Here is a 19,740-nt window from a genome sequence, read left to right as displayed (position 1 = left end):
AAGAGGGTGCCCCACTTCTCTGCACAGAGACCTCCATTACAACCTCCGCCTTAGAGCAGCCAGCCTCCAAGACGGGGCTCCCTGCCATTTGCCTGTTCCTCCTCTGGTACTGGCCAGCCTGGTGGGACATCTTCATTGACGGAAGTCCCAGGGGGAGGAGGAGGAAGGATGGCGGAGCGAGGCCAGCAGTGGCCCTGCCTGCCGACTTGTGTGGGAGGCAGCAGCAGGACACGGAGGGCAGGGTGGGGATGTGGAGGAGCGGCTCTCCAAGAGGGGTGGGATGGGCTCTTTTCCTTCTCCTCAGTCTGCCTGGAAGGGGGGTCTCTAGCTGATTTTTTGGATCAGCTTCTCATCAGACAGGCAGTAGAGGCTGTTGATGGACAGGTCCGAGATGAAGTGCTCACAGGCTTTGCGGGTGATCTGTTTGCAACCTCGCAGGTCGATTAGAGTGACATTGGAGATACGTCGCAGGTACAGCAGGGCCTGGTCTGTCAGCTTATTGCAGCCTGCAGGGAGAGAGAGAGAGAGAGCGCGAGCGCTGCAACGCCTCCACGAAGCCAGCGCTGAGCTTCCGCATCAGGCCCGCAAGGCAGGAGGGGAGGAGGAAGCCGCTGCTTGACAGCAAATTTGTCCGACCAGCCCCTCCCCGATCCAGCAGGGTGTGGGGAGGCCAGCCTTGGCCACAGAGCACTGTACCCACCTGCCATGTTGAGCTCAGTGAGGGAGTTGCGTGTGGAAGAGCCCACAGCTGTTAGGAGATTGGCCGACTGGTCCGTAAGGTGGTTGCAGTGGCTGAGGTCAAGGCGGGAGAGCAGGGGCATATGGCGGATGATGAGCCGCAGCGTGGCATCAGTGATGTCCAGGCCAGCTAGCCGGAAGTCGATCATGTTGCGGAGTTTGCTGCGATTGTCCTGACCTGCAGAGGGAGAGATGGAGCTGAGTGTGGACATGCAGCTGTCGGCACTGCTGGCTCGGGGAATTCCAGATCTGGCCACACCACCCTGCTCTGCAATCCAGAAGTCACCCTCACCAGCTCCCCAAAACTTGTGGAGACCCTCCTCGGTAATGACTGCCCCAGCCTTGCCCTGGGGCAGCCGGGGGAACAGCTTACTGGGTTTGTCTGTTGGAGGTGTGAGTAAGTCCCGGATCTGAGGGTCCTTGATTCCTACTGCCCACCGAAGATCGAGGGTCCTGAGAAGGGGGCAGCTGGAGGTACTGAGAGCACAGACTGCAGACCAGGAACAGCCCGCTAAGATGAGGTCTTTCAAGCCTGCCGGGAGAAGGAAGAGAGGTAACAAGTCAGCTGGGCTCAGTCAGCTCCAAGGCATCCCAGATCTCAGCCCTCTTTATCCAGGCACATAAGGAAACAGCTCCCCTTCCTGCCCCAGGGTGGGATGGAGAGTCAGGCTCTACAGAGGGAGAAGTTAAAACACAGCTACAAGGGCGGAGGCACCATCAGCTACTTCTTAGGTGATGGGATCCAAGCACCCAAGAGCTTTCCTGTCAGCAGGTACCCCAGATGCAGAGCCTGCCTCTCGCTGCAGCCCTGCTGTGGGGGAAGCCTCTGCGCAGGCTGGTGGCAGAGATAAGGCATCCCTCCCCAGCCTGGGCTCACCTGGCAGCCTGTTGACAAGCCATGTGAGCTGTTTTTTGGAGATATTGGTCCAGCTGAGGTCGAGGCTGACTGGCTGTCTTTTGATGATGCCGCTCAGTGCCTGGGGGGTGATGGACTTGCACCTGCTCAAATCTATCTTTGTCCACAATCTCTTGTCACAGCACCTGGGGACAGGGACAAGGACAAGGTGAGAAGCCAAGGACCAAGAGCCCAGAGTCCTGCGTGACAAGAGGCACATTGGTTTGAGTGCCAGGACACATGGGGAGGTTGGTGGGGGTGTCCAGCCACCCAGGGATGCCTAGAACAACCCCAGCAGGATTCTGCTTCCACATAACAAGACTGAGTCACAGCTGAGTCTGTCTGCCCCCTCCCGGGTGCTCCTCCTGCCAGGAAGGAGCAGATTTGAAGCATCCCTGCTCCCAGTGGGCAAAACACGCTCAGCCTGGTCCCATCCTACGGCCTCAGCAATGCTTCTGGCTTTGCTGGGAGCTGCAACAGAGCCTGGAGGTGACAAACTCCTCTCCTGTGGGAGCCTGAGGACCCAACTGCAGCCCAGCTCTGCCCTAAAGGCCTGTGACGGGTGAAGGAATGGTCTCACAGACCCCAATCCCCCAGGGACAGCAGCGTCCCGATCTCCTGCAACCACTGCATCACCCGATTCCTATCGGCCGCCAACCAAAGCTGCCCAGGCTGCTCCTGTTGTGCCATTCCCACTACTTGGTGGTTAGAAACCTCCCAGCTTCCAGTCGCCGTCTGTTCCCAAGCCCTGCATCCACAGCTGTCCCGGTGCCAGCATTGTCTTTGGGCCCACTGCCCCGCGAGGCATTTCCAGCCAGCAAACCCATCCCCACCTCAGCCTGCCTTCACCAGCCATGCGCCGTGAAGCTGGCTTAGGATGGGAGGCAGAGAAGACCTAAGATCAAGCTGAGTAGTGGGTGAGCAAAGGGCATCAGCACCTTGCAAGGACAAAAGTGGAGGGACAGGTGTTTGAGTGACAGCCTGTGACTGTCTCTCAGCAAAGGGGACAGAAGGAAGGTTGCGGACAGGAGGGACTGGAACACGTATGGAAGAGGCAGTGGCAAGTAGGGCTGGCTGCAGGGCCCAAGGGCAATGCTGCCTAGTAAAGGACAGCTTTGAGGTGCAGAGGAAGTGCACTGATGGTGCTGGAAGCGAGCTCCTTTCCTCCCCTTTCCATCTCTGGTTGCGTCCCTTTCAGGCACAAGGTTTGGTGTGACCATGCCTGGTCCACAGATCAGGGCACAGGCAGCTCTGGCCGGGGTGCTCCCCGTAGGACCCCCACACTCACCATTTGTACCAGGTCTTGCACACCCGCATGCACTCGCAGAGCTCCCTGCGAGTGAGGTAGCGGAAGACAGACATCCACACCTCACGCTGCATCCAGCTTTCCTCGCCCTCCTGTGCCCGGCCCCCTCTGCCGTTGAGCCGGGCTGCCCCCCCCTCCTCCGCGTTCTCGTCGTCCTCCTCTTCTTCCTCCTCATCCTCCTCTGCAGCTGCCTCCTCGTCCCCCCCACCCCGCTGGGGCATCCTGGCTGGTGTGTGGCGCACGACCACGCGGGGAGAATGCTGCAGGTTGGTGGAGGAGGCTGTGATAGCTTGCAGCTTGGGGACGATGGAAGTGCCATGGACGTCTTTGGTGGGGCGCTGCAGCGTCACAGTGAGGTAGGAGCCATGCAGCTTGGCTTTCTCCACCTCTGACAGCTCCTTCTTGCCACTGGGATTGTTCTCTTTCTCCCGCACCATGGTTCGCTCAGTAGCCTGGAGCCGCAGCAGCTGCCTTCGCTTGAAGCGCTCATCCCTGCTGGCACTGTGGTGGTCGCTGGGGCCGGCTCCTGGGGACGAGCGTGTCACCATGCCTCGTGGTGACGCTGGGTCGTGGATCAGCTGCAGCATGGGGGTGGGCGAGTTGGGCGGGGGCGTCAGGGGCTCCTCACAACTCCGCAGAGGCCGCAGCACCTTGGCTTGCGCCGTGTCATCATCGCTCTCCTCCACCTTCCGCTTCTGTGGGGAAGCGAGGTGGAAAGTTAGTGGGGATGGAGCAGCAGCAGGCCTGGGGAATGAACCCTCCTCATCTGCACCAGTCGTGCCCAGAACCACCAAGACTAGACTTTGTCACAGACAGCAGTAACCAACGCATTCTTTTCCCTTTCACAAAAAGGGAGACCTTTGGGGTGGGAGGTAGTTTCCACTCTGTGCCTAGCAGTCCCCTGCCTCTTGCAGTGGAAACCCTCAGGATCACAGCTCAGCACAACATACCATAGGAAACAGAGGTGCTCATCATCTCTGCTCTAAGTGCCAGCGGATCATGGAGCCAGGCAGATGTGCACCCCAAGCATGCACATCACCCAGGGGAAGGTGAGGGTGCCCCCGGCCCGCTGTTCTCAGCCTGGCTTGCCTTGGCTGCCACATTTCCATCCACAACAGCAGTCACGGTCCTACAGATGACCTGGTAGCTGTAGGCTGGTCTCCTGGTCAGCTGCTGCATGTAGCCTGCTTGCTGCCTGGCAGAGGGACTGGGGTGCCCTTGCCGCTTCTGCGGGAGCCTGGCCTTGGCTCGCTGATGGGCTCTCTGGGAGCACCGGGGACAGAGAGCAGGGGGCTGTCAGCTCCCCCCACTGCGAGATGCCAGGACCTGGCTGTGGCAGCATCTGCCAGCTCCTCCACCCCTGCAGGGTGCTGCCAGGTCCCCAAGCGCCGCTGTGCTGCGCCCTGAGCGATGCCCGTTCTCAGTCACTGCCTTACTGGTCCCCTGGCTTGTGCTGTTCCCTGCCGCCCCTCCAACCCTCTCTGCAAGCCCACCCATGCACCTCCGGCCCTGCTGCCCTCCGTGTCACCTGCCATTTCCGTGGCCCGGCGTGGCTGAACCCTGCCTAAGCCCCAGCAGGATGCAGAGGGATGGAGGACACACATCCCCTCTGTCCCAGCATAACTCGCCTCGTACCTGGCCCTTCTCAGCGTCGTCACCCTGGTAGCATTTGGGACACTCCCAGCAGTTGGGAAGCTCATCGTTGAGCAGACCTTCCCCATCCATCTGTGGGGAGGACAGTGCAGGTTAGTGGTTGCCCTCCCCTGCGGCCAAGCCCTGTCTGCCCTGGTGCCCGAGATGCTCACCTGCAGGCAGCCAGGGTGAACGATCTCATTGCAGATGCAGCACTCCATGAGCTTCTTCTCGAAGTCCTGGGAGTCTTCGTTCTGATCCACCTCCCCACAAAGTGCACAAGTGACCGAGTGAGGCAGCCTAGGCTGCAAAGGAAAGCAGGGGTGAAACCAGGGCAAGGTAGGGGCCAAACGTCCCCCATGAATCAAAAATCTTGTCACTGCCCTCTCCTCTCTGACCCCGGACAGCCAGAGAAGGTTGCTGCTGGGCTGCAGTGGGCTTCTCTGGGAAAAGGATCAGGCTGAAGACTCACCGCTAAGCACTGTCGGAGGACACAGGACTGCTTCATGCGACCAGGCCCACCAAACTTCTTCATGTCCCTGCAATAATGGCACATGCCACACTCGCCCTGCATGCAAGCCTTGCACTTCCGGCACCTCACCCGCCTCCGCCTGGCTCCTGACACGATGGGAGAGACCGTGGGCCTGACGGGTGTTGGGCGGGGGGTTGGCTTCATGGTGTGAGGCTTGGTGATGGGGATGGTGGGCAGGCGGACCCTCAGCCGGGCCTGGAGCTTTAGCTGGCAACAGAAAGAGACGGAAGTGGCATGAGATAAGGCAGATTGCTGGATTCAGCTTGGATCAGAAAGCCTCTGATCTCAGGCTCCAGATAGAGCTTCCTAGCTCCTTCACCTCTACGCAGGAAAGAGCTGGAGACAAAGGAGAAGTCTGTCAGCACTGCTGCGAGGGGATCTCCTTGAGCAGCACTCACTCAGCCTTCATCTCCGCATGGCACAGGCTCCCATTCCTCCCATCTTTCCCATCAGGAGTGAGAACCAGCTCTCAAGAGGGCTGACCAGCTCTCAAGAGGGCTGCTGAGGCCTGAAAACATTGCGGTGCTCAAATGGACACTTTATTTCTGAAGCAAGCCACCAGAGAAAGCTTGCCTGGGCAGCTTGACAATCTCTGCCATCTCCCCAAGCCTCTGTGCAGGCTTAGCTCTCTCCCCAAGCAGCGCAAGGGCACAGGGCTCAGCTCTGACACAAGTGCTGTGCCTCTACAGCATTCACCGAGTACCTGAACTGGAGCTGGCCAGGGTGCCCAGAGCACAGCAGAGCAAGCTCAGGCCTGGGAGAGCAGATGTACCCTGCAAGCCTACCTACAGGGCTAGAGTAGGCCAGGACAAGGTGGCTGCTGGATTTCAATACGCCTCCAGAACTGGAGCTGGCCAGGGTGCCCAGAGCACAGCAGAGCAAGCTCAGGCCTGGGAGAGCAGATGTACCCTGCAAGCCTACCTACAGGGCTAGAGTAGGCCAGGACAAGGTGGCTGCTGGATTTCAATACCCAGCTGGGCTTCAGCAGGCTGTCTCTCCAACGACCAGATTTCTGCCCTGGGGGAAAGCTAGTACTCAAGCCCACAGGGACCCAGCTCAGCTCAGACCCCCTAAATCCTGTGTGCATGATTTCTGCCCAGCCAGACTTTACTGCCTCCAACTGCTCCAGTCGCTCTTTTTTTGCAAACTCAAGGCATGCTGGGAACACCCAAGAGCCCTTATTTACACTATGGGTGGGATAACACACCTCCCCCAGCAGACACCTGCCACCGTGTCTCGTCGGCCCTCAGAGCAGAGAGGCTGGCCGCGGCATCCTTCCGGGGACAGCCCTTGCGCTGCGTGCACCAAGGCTGAAGGGGCCTGTGCCCAAAGGACCCAGCACAAGGATGGGGTCACGGACGCACCAAGCATCTGACTGCTGCATCCAAAGAGTGCCGACATCTCCAGGTCTCTACTCCCAGAAAAGCTGCCTGAGGCAAGAGGAGATGCTTGTGCCGCTCAACCACCAGCAAAGTTGCGCTGGATCCCGTTGGACGGGGTGAACAGAGACAGGCACCTCTAAAAGGAGATCTGAGAGGCTTGTTTGTCTCCAGCCACCCAGACTGGGCGTTACTAATCCTTCCTAGTGTGACAGGGTCCTGCTCTTCCCATACATCAGTCTGCCCACAAGCTTGTCTCCCAGCAGGAAGGGAGCAGTGACCTATGGGAGGTGTCCCGGCTGCCTGCGGGAAAGCAGCCTGCGGAGGGGGATGGAAAGCCGGCCAGCCAGCCTACAACAGAGGCCACTCCAAGCCTCTCCATCTGCCCAGCAAGCTTGGCCGCAGATGCAGCCCGGCTTTGGGCCCCGGGGTTACAAGCACAATCGGGGAGGGAAGGGCAAAGGCAAGCCAAGAGGTCCCTCTCCTGAGGAGCTGGCTGCTCTCTGCAGGGAGAGATTCCTGGAAGGAAGGAGCTGCCTTCTCTGCGGTTGCAAGAGCCAACTCTACAGCACAGGCAAGTATGCAGGTGTGCTGCTAGGGGCATGGACCCAAGGGGGCACACTCACCTAGCGGTGAGCAGTGAGGGGCTGGCTTGCCAATGCTGCCTTGCCCACAAAGTGGGCAGGGTTGATGCTTATCATCAATTCCCACACCTTGCCCTTCACCTGTCGGGGAATGCAATAGCACTGTGTGCCCTGACACACAACACGGCTCACACCACCCAGGGTCCCCTTGTCAAACCAGAGCGCTGTGGGGTGAGCTTCCTCTAGAGAATCACTCCTTCCACCACCAGCAAGACTCTGGCTCCTCTGAGCACAAATAAGGGGCTGGAACACATGCAGCAGCTGGGGATGACCCAATTATCACCCATCAAGAATAACCAACATGGATATCTTCAGAATTGCAAATAAATGCGTTTGGTCAGGGTGCTGTAAAGGCAGCTGACCCCCATGGTCTGCCTTAGCAATGCTCCCCTTTCTGCCGAGTGGCTGAGGCTCCCCAAGCAGATACACAGGCAGTGCCATTGCACCCCAGCCCCAAAGGGCAACTCGGCTGATGGCGAGGAACCGGCTAAACCACGTGCAACACCCTCCCAGGAACGGCTCCTCAAGCCCCGACACCTCGCGGCTCGTACCTTATCTCTCTTGGGCCACTGGACGATAGGGACGCCTGTAAGTGCCAGTTTGGGGTCGCTGTTTGCGTATTCTTCTAGCAGCAGCTGATGGAGAGAGGAGGGGGAAAAAGCAAAGAGACAAAAAGCACAGGTGTGAGCACAGCGAAACAACACTCCCGCCAGCAAGGCGGGCTCTGACCAGATGCCAAGGACAGCATGCTTCAAACGCGGCTGGGAAGGAGCCCTCCTCTACCCACGCCTGCGAGCGACGATCCCTCCCCACGTTAGACAGACAAGCTCTGTCGAGTCGATCTGCACGAGCGCTTTCATCAACTGCATTTCAAGCCCCGAGGCCCCGCGCTGCGCGGTGGGGGGGGAGAGCGCCGAGCTTTGACAATCCAGCAGGATTCACGGGGAGGGAAGCACGAGGGTCCCCTGCTTTGGCCCCCCCCAAACACTCCTCAGGCACAGAGCAGCTGGAGGGCGGAGTGGCTCGAGGATGCGACACCCCAGCACCCCCTCCGTAGTGCAGTGCAAGCTGCCAGGCAGCTGAAAGCTGCTCCCCCGCACTGCCGCGGGGTTTGGCTTCAACAAGAGAGATCCCCAAGCACCAAGGCTTTGCCCTGGGAGCTGCCCTGAACAGGCACGCTGCCCTACGGCGCCACGGGCACCCGTGCTCTTGGTGGATGCAGACTCCTTGCGCTCATCCTTGACGTTTCGGCTCTCCTGCTCGCCCCCTTGATTGCGGCCCCCCTCCCTGCAGCCATTCCCCGCCGAATTTGCCATTGCAAAGGTGCTTTATTTACTCGGCGTTGCCATGGCTACGCTTGCAGGAGCCTCCTGCCGGCATCCCCGTGTGCGCGGAGCGCGCCGCGCTTCCCGGGCCAGGGGCTGGGCTGGCTTCCCCCAAGGGGCTGCCCGTTCCCAGAGCGAGCGCTCCAGCTCGCTCCCGCACGGGCGGCTTTCCAGCACTTCCCCCACCCGGCTCCGGAGGCTGCGGGTGGCAGGAAGCCGCGGCCTCCCCACCGCTCCCCAGCGGCACGGCATGCTGCCTACAGACTTTCTGCCTCCCCGCCAGCCTTCCCATGAGCACGCGCTGGAAGGAAAGGTCAGGGTCTGGGGGTCGCATCCATGCACGCACACACGTGCGTACAGGGAATTGCGGGCTGCCCCCGCCCTGGGCACGGTGGAAGGCGGCGACAGTTCAGGCACGCTCCGAGCTGGAGAGGTCGTTCGGCTCCCGGGGAGCGCCGGTGTCCTGTGGTGTGCCCCGCGGTGTGCCGGCGTCCTGCGGCCACATCCTGCTCGGACCTGGTGCGGGAGCTGGCCACCCCCCACAGCCCCTCTGCTCCCGCTGGAGCGGACAATGCGGAGGGGACCCTGCACGCACACCGCATGCTTCCCCCTCTGCCCGGCAGGAACTCAGCACGAGCCGGCGCGCCCCAGGGAAGCGAAGGCGAGCCCGAGCACAAGCCCGAGACCTCTCCGGGGAAGTGGAGGACACCCGGGTCCCCCCAGCGGTCCCCTCCCACCCCGCCTGGGTCCGGACTGCCCCCGCGTCCCCTCCCCACCCCCCCGAGCATCGCCAGCTGCCTGACCTTGCGCTTCTGGAGCTGCTGAGACTCTGGGGTGAAGTTTGCCGAGCCCTCTTTGTTTCGGTGCCCGCACTGCGAGGGCTTGGGGCCCCCCCCCCACCTCTCCCCAGACACCTCCACTCGCTTGCTCAGTCTGAGCAGACTCTAGCCGGACCCCCAGTCTTCAGGGACATGGTTGGGCGAGCAGCCGCGCGCCCCCGCCCCGAGCCGTCCCCTGCTCCTCCCCGGCTCCAGCAGCTGCTCTGGCAGCCGCGTGTTCCTCCCCGAGCCCTTGGGCAGCAACGGCGGCTTCCTGAGCCTGAAACAATGCTGCTGCGTCACCCACATGCGGTTCCCAGCAATGCTTTGCAACGGGAAGATGGCAGAAGAGAAAAAGCGAGCGAGTGAGCAGAGGGCAGAGCTGTTCTGCTGCAGCGCCGGGAGGGGCTGGGACAGGCGCCTGGCGCCGCGCGGATTGGCGCAGGGGCCTGGCTGGCGCGGCCCACCTTCCCCTCCCCTCCTTCCGCCACTGCAATCGGAGAAGCCAGAGCCAGCCTCCCCCAGGGCTCCGGGCAGGCTCGGGAGAGCACGGCGGAAAGCCGTTAAGCCCCGCGCGCACCTCAGCCCGCTGGCGCCCTTGCCTTGCTCACTCACGCCCAGCCCCCCTCCACCTTTCTTTTGTCTTCGCCAGGGCGGTTTTTGGGGCTCCCGCTGGACGCTGAACCCGCCTGCATCTAGGAGACATCGGAGGCGTGAGCGGGGGAAAAAGGGCTTTTAAATCACAGCAGGGAAGACCAGCCCCTGAAACACGTGGGCTGCAGGTATGGGACCCACGCTCTCCCGATCTGGACGCACAGACCTCCCCTGTCCTGACAAATATCCTGGAAGCTAAGTTCGGGAGCAGCTGTGCTCCCCAAGCCACCGCTAACCCAACTGCTGGGGGGGACAAACCCACGTGGGTGAAGCAGCGCCTCCCCTGGCCAGCCCCAGCTCCCTGACCCCGACTCCAGACCATCGCAGCCAAAGTGGAAGAAGCCCTTTACATAAAGCAAGCCCCCCCGCAAGAGTGGCACAAGAGAAGAACAACTGCTCCCGCTTGTCTGACACATCCAGAATATCTGCAGCTGACTACAGCTTTTGTGTTTCCTGCCCCGAAAAGCATAGGAAGCAAGTTGCATACTGACCAGACATTTAGGTCTGAACTGTCACCATCTAGATAGGTAATGCCACTGGGAGTTCTTGAAGGTCATCACAGGGAAGCCACTCTTGGGCTCCAGGCACAGGCTCTCTGCACACACTGGCAGATCTTGGTTTCTGCATCATGCTGGGGACAGTGACACCTGCCATGTGGTTTGGCCCTGCGCAGAGGTTGGTGGCAGTGGCCTCTCCATCATATTGCTGAAATCGGGCACATCTGTTTGCATGCTCAGGTCACATCTCATCAGGCAGCAGGGCAGCTGAGAGGTCTTTGGCCCTGCTTGTTCCAAGGTACAGCATTTCTACTGGGCCCATTTGCCAAAGTGACTGTGGGAAGTATCAGACATCTCATACTGCTGCCATACACACAGGGGATCTTGCACATGGCTCAGGGTTTCAATCCAGGGTTGTTTAGCCTCTCCTGAGCCAGGGACTGGGGCATGGCCAGTCCTGCCTTCCCGTCAGTGGACAACCTTCTCAGTAGATGACCTTGACCTTCCTTGTCCAGTCCCAGTGGAAGCAGCCCTCAGGCCTCACCGAGTCCACTCCATGTTTCATAGCCCTGCAGCAAAGAGGGACTGTGTGACCTCTCCCCATAGGGCTGCAGAGGAAGTGGAAGTGGCCCAAGACCACTCACTCCTCCCAAGGGTACTCATCAGCACTGTTCAATCCTCTGGGCTTCAACAAGCTGATGTATTCACTGCTTCTCCCAGACACAAGCAGCTGGAGAGATGTGCTCTCTCTGGAAAGCAGATCTCACCTGGCAGATTTACTGGAGCAGGGATGGGAGAGTACCAGGCACAGGGAATATCTCAGGGAGACCTGACCCGCAGGAAGAACAGATCAGACAGAGAAGGAGACCACCACGCTTCTGTGGAGAAGCGAGAGGTCTCTGATCCTGGAGGAGACCTAGCACAGCGCTGAGCAGCTGCCAAGTATGCGGACAATGCCGGACATGAGGACCTGCAAATGGGATTTGCATTTCTGGGAGAAACTCTCCTTGTTTCTGCAATGCTTGGTGCTTCAATACCTATACCAAGGCCTCCATGTAGAGCCTAATCATAACCCATGTGCAGTAGTTACCAAGGCAGAAGTGCCTGGTGGCACTGCAACACCTGCTTCACATGTGGGCTCGGCTCACGACCAATCAGCACACAGCAAGTCTGATAGCTCCCTAGAGATGACCCAACAGCTAAAGGAACTAGACCCTCAGATTATTCAATGCCTCCGAAGAGCAAGTAAGGGAAACCAGCATACCCTAGGTTGGTTCAGAGATGAACAGAAGCAGTCAGAAGATGAAAAAATCCTGGATGATGGGACCTCTCTGAAGTTCCCTCTTTGCCAATGATCCTTCCAAAGACTCCAGTCTAGAGGGTTTTTTTTTTTTTTCCTTCCACTCAGCCATCAGTGCTGCAAGGCAGTGTGTTACAACCTTGTTTCCTGAAGGCAAATTGTCTCCTAATGGTGAATTAGAAGTTGTTTTGGTTCATGTGGGCCCTCCTGATGAAGCCACTGAGGAGCAGCTGATTCAGAAGGCAGTGGCATGGTATCATCAAGAGCTTTCCCAGGGAGACAGGCAAAGCTAGAGTGGTTAAGGAGGAAGCAGAGATGGCAATGTGCTCTTTCTATTTAAGCTGCCTGACACAGCCTTAACCTTGCCTCGGGTGGGTTTATAGACCTATGGAGCTGGAAGTATATCTTTGTCACATCCAAAGTATCAGGTCCCACCATGCAACAAGCTCCTAGCTCAACTCACGACAGGATGCACAGGATTTCCCCATGTGACCCAACCCAGAGACATCCTGAAGTTACGATCACCACCCAAAAGGGAGTGGGAAGAGGGGGCATAGTAGATAAATTTGCAGCAAGCTCTGTAACAGAAGAGATCTAGCCTAGGGTGCAACCCTAGGGATCCTACCTGGATCATGCCTCAGAGAGCTGCGAGGAAAGACAAGACCATCAGGACAAAATGGGCCAAGCATCTCATTGGGAAAGGCTGTGCTTAGATACAGCCAAGGTACCAATTTATCCTCAGAGAGTCGATTACAGTTTTGCAAGAACATAAAAGCTATTAGAGGAGGAAGTTATGCAAAAAGTCTATGTAAGCAACGTTAGGTTCTATACCTCACATGATGATCTACAGACACATGGATGAGCGCTTGACTCCTAACTTGGTAGCAATTTGTCCTGCTTAAAGAATACCACGTTCTTCATACAAGTTGCTGATACAGAAAATTAAAACCCTTCTGAGTGGAGGTTTAAGTGCCCAGGATAATTAAAAGATTTAAACAATGTCTTACCCCTTTTCAGGATTTAAAAGCCAATCTAGCATGCCAATTCCATCACCTCTAAGGAAAAGGTAATTGTTAAAAGTAAAGGTTTATTGTACTTTGACAAATCTGTCTCGTTTTCTCCAACCACTGCAGTCTGATGACTAAGGATTTTTGTGCTTTGAGGATGCCCTGGAACACAGGCTTTACTCGGGACGCTGTCAACACTGAGGCCCAGAGAGAGTCCTAAAACTTAGGATGCTTCTGGACCTCAGAGGTCATCTGGCTTCAAGGAGCAAGACCTTCATGGAAGCAGTTTGCTCCGGCCAGCCCACACTGACTTTCACTCACAGCTCATCTATGAGGCACAGCTGAACAAGGGGGTTGGTGGGTCACATCAACACCCCAGATACATGTCTATTAGCTCCAGAACACGGCAAGTACTTTGAATGGGTCTTAAAACCCTACTGAATACCTTGAATATTCTGCCTCAAAACATCCAGCAGATCACACCAGTCTCCCTTGCTCAGTCCAAGAGTGAAACATTGTGCTCACACCTCAGAGCTCCAGTCTCTCCAGAGCACTGTGTGGTCCAGGATAGGGCTGAGGTCATCCCTGCCATGTTGGCTTAGAAACACATGCACTGCATATCCCAAAGGTCACTGCACCCACAGCATACTTGAAAAAGCCACAGATGTCAAGGAAACCAGAACTACAGCCCCCCAAACAGCATATATGCTCACTACTCTGGCAAAATGCCGGTAGAATATAAACCATAAACCACATCCGTAACTGCCCACACTGGGGACTCCAGAGTTGTGCCCCACTGCATCAAAAGCAGCAAAGCACGTGTTTGCCCAAGTGCTACACAGAATTGGAGACAGAGCCTGGAGAAGACACACAAAATAGCAAGGCCCAGGATACATCCAGACCCAGCCATCGGTGCCAGCTTCAGTACAGGCAAACAGCCATCAGCAAGGAAGGGAATAGAAGCTAACTGTTGTTTCAGAGACCAAAATGGACATTTGAAGAATTAAGTGAGGCTGAAATTCTCATGGGGGTGGGAGTTAACCCCCTCAAGCAAGAGGGTTAAAACACCCAAGCTCATGGAGTCAGCACAACAGGTCTGGCAGATACAGCACAAGATGCAAAACAGGGCAAATAAACAAACAAAACACCACACCCACATTCTTGTATAACCTAAGATCACATCCTGTGCAAACAACCAAAGAGAAACAAGGCCAAATCCACCTGGGGCAATGAAAGGGCTCCAACTGTTCCAGTGACCAGCAGCCTGAGAAGGTCAAAGCCAGAACAGGAAACAAACTACATCGCAATGAACATTACTGCACCACATCTATTAGGAACTCGGACAGGGACAACAGGGCCTCACCGGAGGTGTTTCAGCCATGCTGGCTAAGAGCGATTACTGCTCCTTCTATCCTCGACCCAAAAATCCACCTTCGACCTTTTCAAAGCAGGACTGCCTCTAAGCGTCAACTGGTGTCACGTTAGCCTCACGCAACAAAAGGAGAAGACACCAAGTCTGCAGATACGTCACCCTCACTGGGCCTGGGGTATGATCAGGGTCACACATGAGTTTCCCTGTGGGGTAAGTCCTTCCCATCTCTGATGCTGTGACAAAGCAGATGCACCCTGGCAGCCCTGAGGACAGGTGGCAAGAAGGGCAGTGACTGTGGCTTCCTCACAACTACATACCTTGACATCAGCGATGAGGGCATCCTCGTCCTCAATGCCAGTGGGGACGCACTTCTTGTGCAGAGGGAGTGACTCCAGTTTGTCCACGAGGCAGCGCAGCCCCTCCAGCTCAAACTGGGTCAGGTGAACCTTTCTGCTCTTGTTTGGGCTGCCACCATGTGGGTCCCAGGCCTGGCCGTTTTGGGAACCGCGGCTGGAGTCGGAAGAGTCTATAGATGGGGTCTTCTTCAGACCCGGCAAGCTGCTCCGGCAGCTCCTGCCCAGTTCATCATAGTCCACATTGGCACCATTGGCTATAGGGCTGGTGAGAACAGATCGCCTCGTGACTGGTCGCCTGGGTTCCTTCCCTGCTGCATCTTCTTCCTCCTCCTCCTCCTCCTCCTCTTCCTCCATGTTCACTGAGTCTGAAGAGCTCAGCTCCATGTCTGTCATAATGGAGAAAGAGTGAGAGAAGAGCACAGCCACTGGACAATCACAAGAGATGTTCAGTTTCTAGAGGAATCTCCCCAGTCACTGGGGAGGCGCTGAAGTCACACATAGGTACAGAGACGAGGCCAGAGAAAGGAGAGGGCAGGTGGCCGCTCAGGAAGAATCGTTAAAAATCCTTTCCCATTCCCAGTTCATTTCAAGGGAAGGCCAGGTGCCAATCTCAGGAAAATCTCTTGGAGGAGGGAATAGCAAAGCCCTAGGCTAGATTTGTTTTGGGAAGGTCCAAGATCTCCAGACATCCCTTCCTGGGAGTGATCTGGGACCTTAATCCTGTCTTTGTTATGGGAGGAAGAGGATGTGGACTCACTAGACTGCGACGTCTCTGAACCTGATTGTGTATGATAGACAAAGCACCCTCCCTGACACTAAAAGGGAAGAGGGCTGTCCTGCTCTCTTCCTTTCAGGTCTCTGCACTAGTTCTTACTTCATGCCACTCCACGGCAGAGAAAGAGCAATGGAGGCACTGAAGGCCTCCAGGCAGGAGAACACACCCAGCTTGTCCCAAACCGAGAACTTCAGGAGCTGAAGGGGGATCTCCAGAACACTGTGGGAAAGTGACAAGAGCAGGGAGCTGTTTCCCTCTGCTAGGGCCCTTTGAACAGAAGCCGAAATCCTTGGAAAGGCTCTGGCTGTGAAGAATGGTGTCCAGGAGCCAATGTTTACACTCTTTTAGAGAAGAGAGGACAGATTTGCTTCAAGGGCCTAGGGTAGAGACTATTCAGCTCTCTCTTTCTAAAGGAGGGTCTTTGTGACAAATCATCTCTTGAACCTCTGCACAGGCCTGTTTGTCTTGGCTGGAAGGAGACCAACCCCCTTTCGGCAAGGGAGCCCCTGCACTCCCTTGTACATACCCCCCGTCACAGCACCTTAAACTCTGCCTGCAGGAAGGCCCTGAACAGCAAGAAAGCATTACTGTCCTGGAGCACAGCCATGGTTACTGCAGCTTCCCTCCCCCTCTTCTGTTAAAGGCCCTGTGTGCACCAGCAAGGCCAGGAACTCATGTGCTGGTTTTGCAGCTGCAGGGAACTTGGCCTGTCACAGGGGTAAAGGAGGAAGCAACAGCCTGGCTAGTTTTGACTTTTTGTGCAAAGTCACGCCTCCTTCAGCCAGTCTGCCTTCCCCTCTGAGCACTCTACACAGTGAACAGGGAAAAGGGAGGAAATACCCAAAGAAACCACCTTGTGAAGTTAAGGAAATAAGGGTCCTGAATTCCTCCTGCACAGCCCTCCCCTCCTTGCTGTACTGCTAAGCCAGATGGTATCCCAGCAGGAGGGTGGAAGAAAGCACTTCAATGTGTGAGGAAGGAATAAGGGTCAGACAACGAACACAGAAGGCTTACCCATACTGAGTGATTCCTTCTGGAAGTCCTTGGTCAGATGCGAGCGGCTGGTGATGCAGTAGACGTAGCGCTCCAGCACATACCAACACATCTCATAATAGAAGGGATAACGAAACTTATTCGGGACCTGCAAAAGAAGCAAAGGGAAAGGGATCAGCTCAGGCCCCCTCCACCACAGAGCTGCACAGAGACAGCTCTTATTACTGCTGCCTCAAGCCAGACTGATCCCCTCCTGGGAGGCAGGAAATGCATGTACATGTGTAACAGCATCTATTCATGCTTCTGGCAGCCTGATGTATTTCTCCTTGTGGAAGGATATTATCACCAGGCAGAGCAGAGTTCAGGCACCACTTGCTTGCAAGCCATTAAACATTTCATGCTTTGTTTTTTGGGTGGTGCCTCTCTACTTGCCCACAGACCTCTTTCTCATTAGCACAGGACAAAGTGGCCAGCGTCATACAAGGTTTTAGCTTAAAGTAATAGCTCAAGCCCTCCTCCTAAGCCCCAGCACTGCATCCATCAGTACATGCACTGTGGGAGAGAAAGGGACGGTCCATCGAGGGAGGAGTTACCAGCACTCTTCTAAATCACTGGGTTATCAGGGCTCTGTTACACCAGTGCTGCCTGCCTTGCATCTTCCAGAGGTTACAGAGCCCAAGTCAGAGTGGACTCATGCTCTCTGCCTTCTTATGACTCAGTCACTCTGGTTGAGGGTTTGACATCTGAGCACTAACCAAATCAGGCAGCGCACATCCCTTCAGCCCTGCCTGCTGTAGAAACGCAGCGCCTTGAAGCGCTTCAGAAAGGCCAACAGCCTGTCTCTCAGAGCCCAGACATGTCCTGAGGGTCCTGCAGCTCTCAGCATCTGCAGAGAGGCCATCTCTGCAACAAGTGAGTGAGGACACACACTTTGTCAACAGCATTCTCAGCTCCAGAAAGCAGCTGGGTAAGGGAAGAGGCAATGCACCGGACACTCCCACAGCTATGCTGCTGCCTTCCTCTTCCCTATGAGGGAGGCTAGGGGAGATCCCCACCACACTCGCTGTAAGGTTTCCAGACCCCCTCAGAAGCCTGGTGCCAGACGGAAAGTGGCATGAAGGAACTTAATAAGCCTTAGTGCTCTGAAGTTCCAGCCTGCCCAATAAGCAGCTGGGACATCTCATTTCAAGACAGCAGGAGGTCGAGGAGCCTGTCACGGGGCGAGATTCACCTTGCCTGCCTAAACACCAGCCCTCTTGGCTGCATCCTCCCTATGCTGTCCCAGGAGGCCACATCCCCCCAGCTCTCCTGCAGGTCCTTACTCGCGTGCGATCTTCAATGCTGTAGATCCGGAGCTGCATGGGGATGTTGAAGCTGTGCAAGAAGTTGCCTCCAAAAACCAGCGTGTCCATGGGAGTGTACACAGCATGGATCCAACCTTGGAGAGAAAAGGGAGTTTGAAGAATCTTTCTGAGTAACTAGGTGAGGTCAAGATCTCACAACTGACACTTCTATTCAACCCTTTTGCAATCTCTTACCAACTGTGATCTTCAGAGCAGGGCTGTCAGGTCTGTACAACCTCCACGCTCCTCAACCAAGTCTATCCCGATAGTTACACCCCTTTCAATCACATTCTCAGGGATACTTGGATAACCAGCCCATTCTGACCTAAACCAACCTGCTTGCGTGGAAGGTCGCAGGTTTATCTGTTAACACAAGGACTAGCTATTGACCCCTCATTACATCAGTCAACACTAGCAGGAGCCGTGCCCTGGGCTTGGCCCACACAGAAATCAGCTCTTTGAGGAGGGCAGACATTGCTGTGTTACCTTGCCTAGAAGCAGAGTCCACTATCCCAGAGGTGCCTTTAGTATCATCACCAAATTACTCAACACTCTGCCTCCCACCAACATTTTCATCTTCAGGAAGGAATGCAAGAACCTAGCATTTATTTCATGAGCAGTCAGACACCTAGTGCTGGGCTCTGCCTCATTTAAATTTAGCTTGATATCCAGGCCTAGTAAGTCTAACTAGACACCCTCTACAGGGAATAGAACAAGATCAGCACCTATGAAAGGTGATTCAGTTCACCTTAAGATATGGCTCCAAGTCAATTGTTTAATTGCCCTAACTCACTCTGCCAAAAGGAGCCTAGATGTCTAGGATGTGCTTACTGCTAACTTTACCCATCTAAGAGCTAGAGAAGGATCTGTGTTTAGGCACTGAAATACGTTTGTGGATCTGGCCTCACATTCTCCCGTGGCAGCAAGCGTGCCAGTATCTACCTCCTCTCCATAGCTTCTTGCCACTCCAGTGTCATTGGGAAGTTGCCTCCTAGCTGCATTTGGCTTAAGTATACCAGTGGCAAGGAAGACAAAAAGGTCAAAGGTTGTTCATCATCAACAATTAAAAAAAAAACACCCAAAAAACAAAAAACAACCCCAAACCCAAGTACCACACACCTCAAAATAACTCGAGCCCCACATTTCTGCTATCTGAAAGGCTAAGCAATGCAGACAAGCTCAAAATCTGGTAAATCCCAGTATGGGTTTCCTTAGGACAAGGCCACTTAGTTCAACAGAAGCATCAGTCATGCTATGGGGACTCAAATGAGTAACTCTTGTGCAATCTCTAGTGCTTTCTGTTCCTAGTCCTGCTGTAAGCTACAGAAGGATGTGCATAACGTAACTTATTTCTGTACTGCTGTCAGAGAGGAAACAGCGGGTTACAGCACCTCTTGCCATCTGAGGCAGTCTTAGGGACAAAACTTTTATGCAGGAGTTATATTAGACGCCTTCAAAGAGGTCTAACAATCTTTCTCTTCACAAGGGAGCATTCCCTAGCAACAGTACAACATATTACAGATGTCCCAGGTTCACATCACGGGCCCTGAAAAGGCTGTGAGCCAGACGTTGCAAACAGTTAACTCAGGCTGCTGTTTCGCCTCTCCTCTTCTGCCTTTGCTCCTCTCTAGCACAGCACTGTACTAACTGCACACCCAAGACACTGCTGATGACCTCCAATTTATTCTGCTTGCTTAAGCAAGTCAGACTAAAGTTTCTTCCTAACTTGCTTTAGCAAATTGTCTCCAAGATGGAGAGATCTCTAGGAGAAAAGAACTGGCATCAATGTTCTGCTTCCTTCCCTTGATGTCTGTCAGCTCAGAGCTTGGAGAGTGTTCCCTATTCCTAGCCTCAAAGTCTCCTTGCCAAAGTCTCTGCCAGGCATTTACCTGCAAACCTCTCCACATTACTGCTTCTGGACTCCCTACCAGGTTTCAGGCTTTTCTGACATTCACTTTAGTTCTGTGGTTTCCAGTTCTCCTATCCTCAGGACATGCAGACTACCATCGTCTTTCCTTATGTCCAGAGCAGTCACCTTGTTCCCTAAACACATACACCAGCTCCCTTTCTTGTTTCACAGACAATCTGGATGCAACTCTGTAGCAGTTTAACAACAAGAGACTAAGGAAGCAGAGGAGCTGTGCTGCTTTGGGTCAGCCTCTGTCCTCAGTATG

The 19,740-nt window shown here is 55.6% G+C and overlaps 1 protein-coding gene across 1 annotated transcript in view; it reads right to left on the bottom strand.

Annotated features, from left to right (window-relative positions):
- Nucleotides 1–284: 284 nt before the first annotated feature.
- Nucleotides 285–19,740, bottom strand: part of KDM2A (lysine demethylase 2A) — a 54,250-nt gene continuing 34,794 nt past the window's right edge. The window contains exons 11-22 of the mRNA XM_068944129.1: nucleotides 17,546–17,661; nucleotides 16,245–16,371; nucleotides 14,417–14,841; nucleotides 7,678–7,761; nucleotides 5,044–5,310; nucleotides 4,745–4,876; nucleotides 4,575–4,664; nucleotides 2,922–3,634; nucleotides 1,616–1,779; nucleotides 1,112–1,270; nucleotides 701–916; nucleotides 285–506 (exon numbers count right to left, since the gene is read on the bottom strand). Of these exons, the coding sequence (XP_068800230.1) occupies nucleotides 325–506; nucleotides 701–916; nucleotides 1,112–1,270; nucleotides 1,616–1,779; nucleotides 2,922–3,634; nucleotides 4,575–4,664; nucleotides 4,745–4,876; nucleotides 5,044–5,310; nucleotides 7,678–7,761; nucleotides 14,417–14,841; nucleotides 16,245–16,371; nucleotides 17,546–17,661 (2,675 nt within the window). The 3' untranslated portion in view covers nucleotides 285–324. The remainder of the gene's footprint in view (nucleotides 507–700; nucleotides 917–1,111; nucleotides 1,271–1,615; nucleotides 1,780–2,921; nucleotides 3,635–4,574; nucleotides 4,665–4,744; nucleotides 4,877–5,043; nucleotides 5,311–7,677; nucleotides 7,762–14,416; nucleotides 14,842–16,244; nucleotides 16,372–17,545; nucleotides 17,662–19,740) is intronic.

This window comes from Struthio camelus, chromosome 5 (genome assembly GCF_040807025.1).
Source record: "Struthio camelus isolate bStrCam1 chromosome 5, bStrCam1.hap1, whole genome shotgun sequence".
In the NCBI taxonomy this organism is placed as follows: Eukaryota; Metazoa; Chordata; class Aves; order Struthioniformes; family Struthionidae; genus Struthio; species Struthio camelus.
The sequence above is the reverse complement of the archived record's forward strand: the minus strand, read 5'-3'. Positions and strand labels throughout refer to the sequence as shown.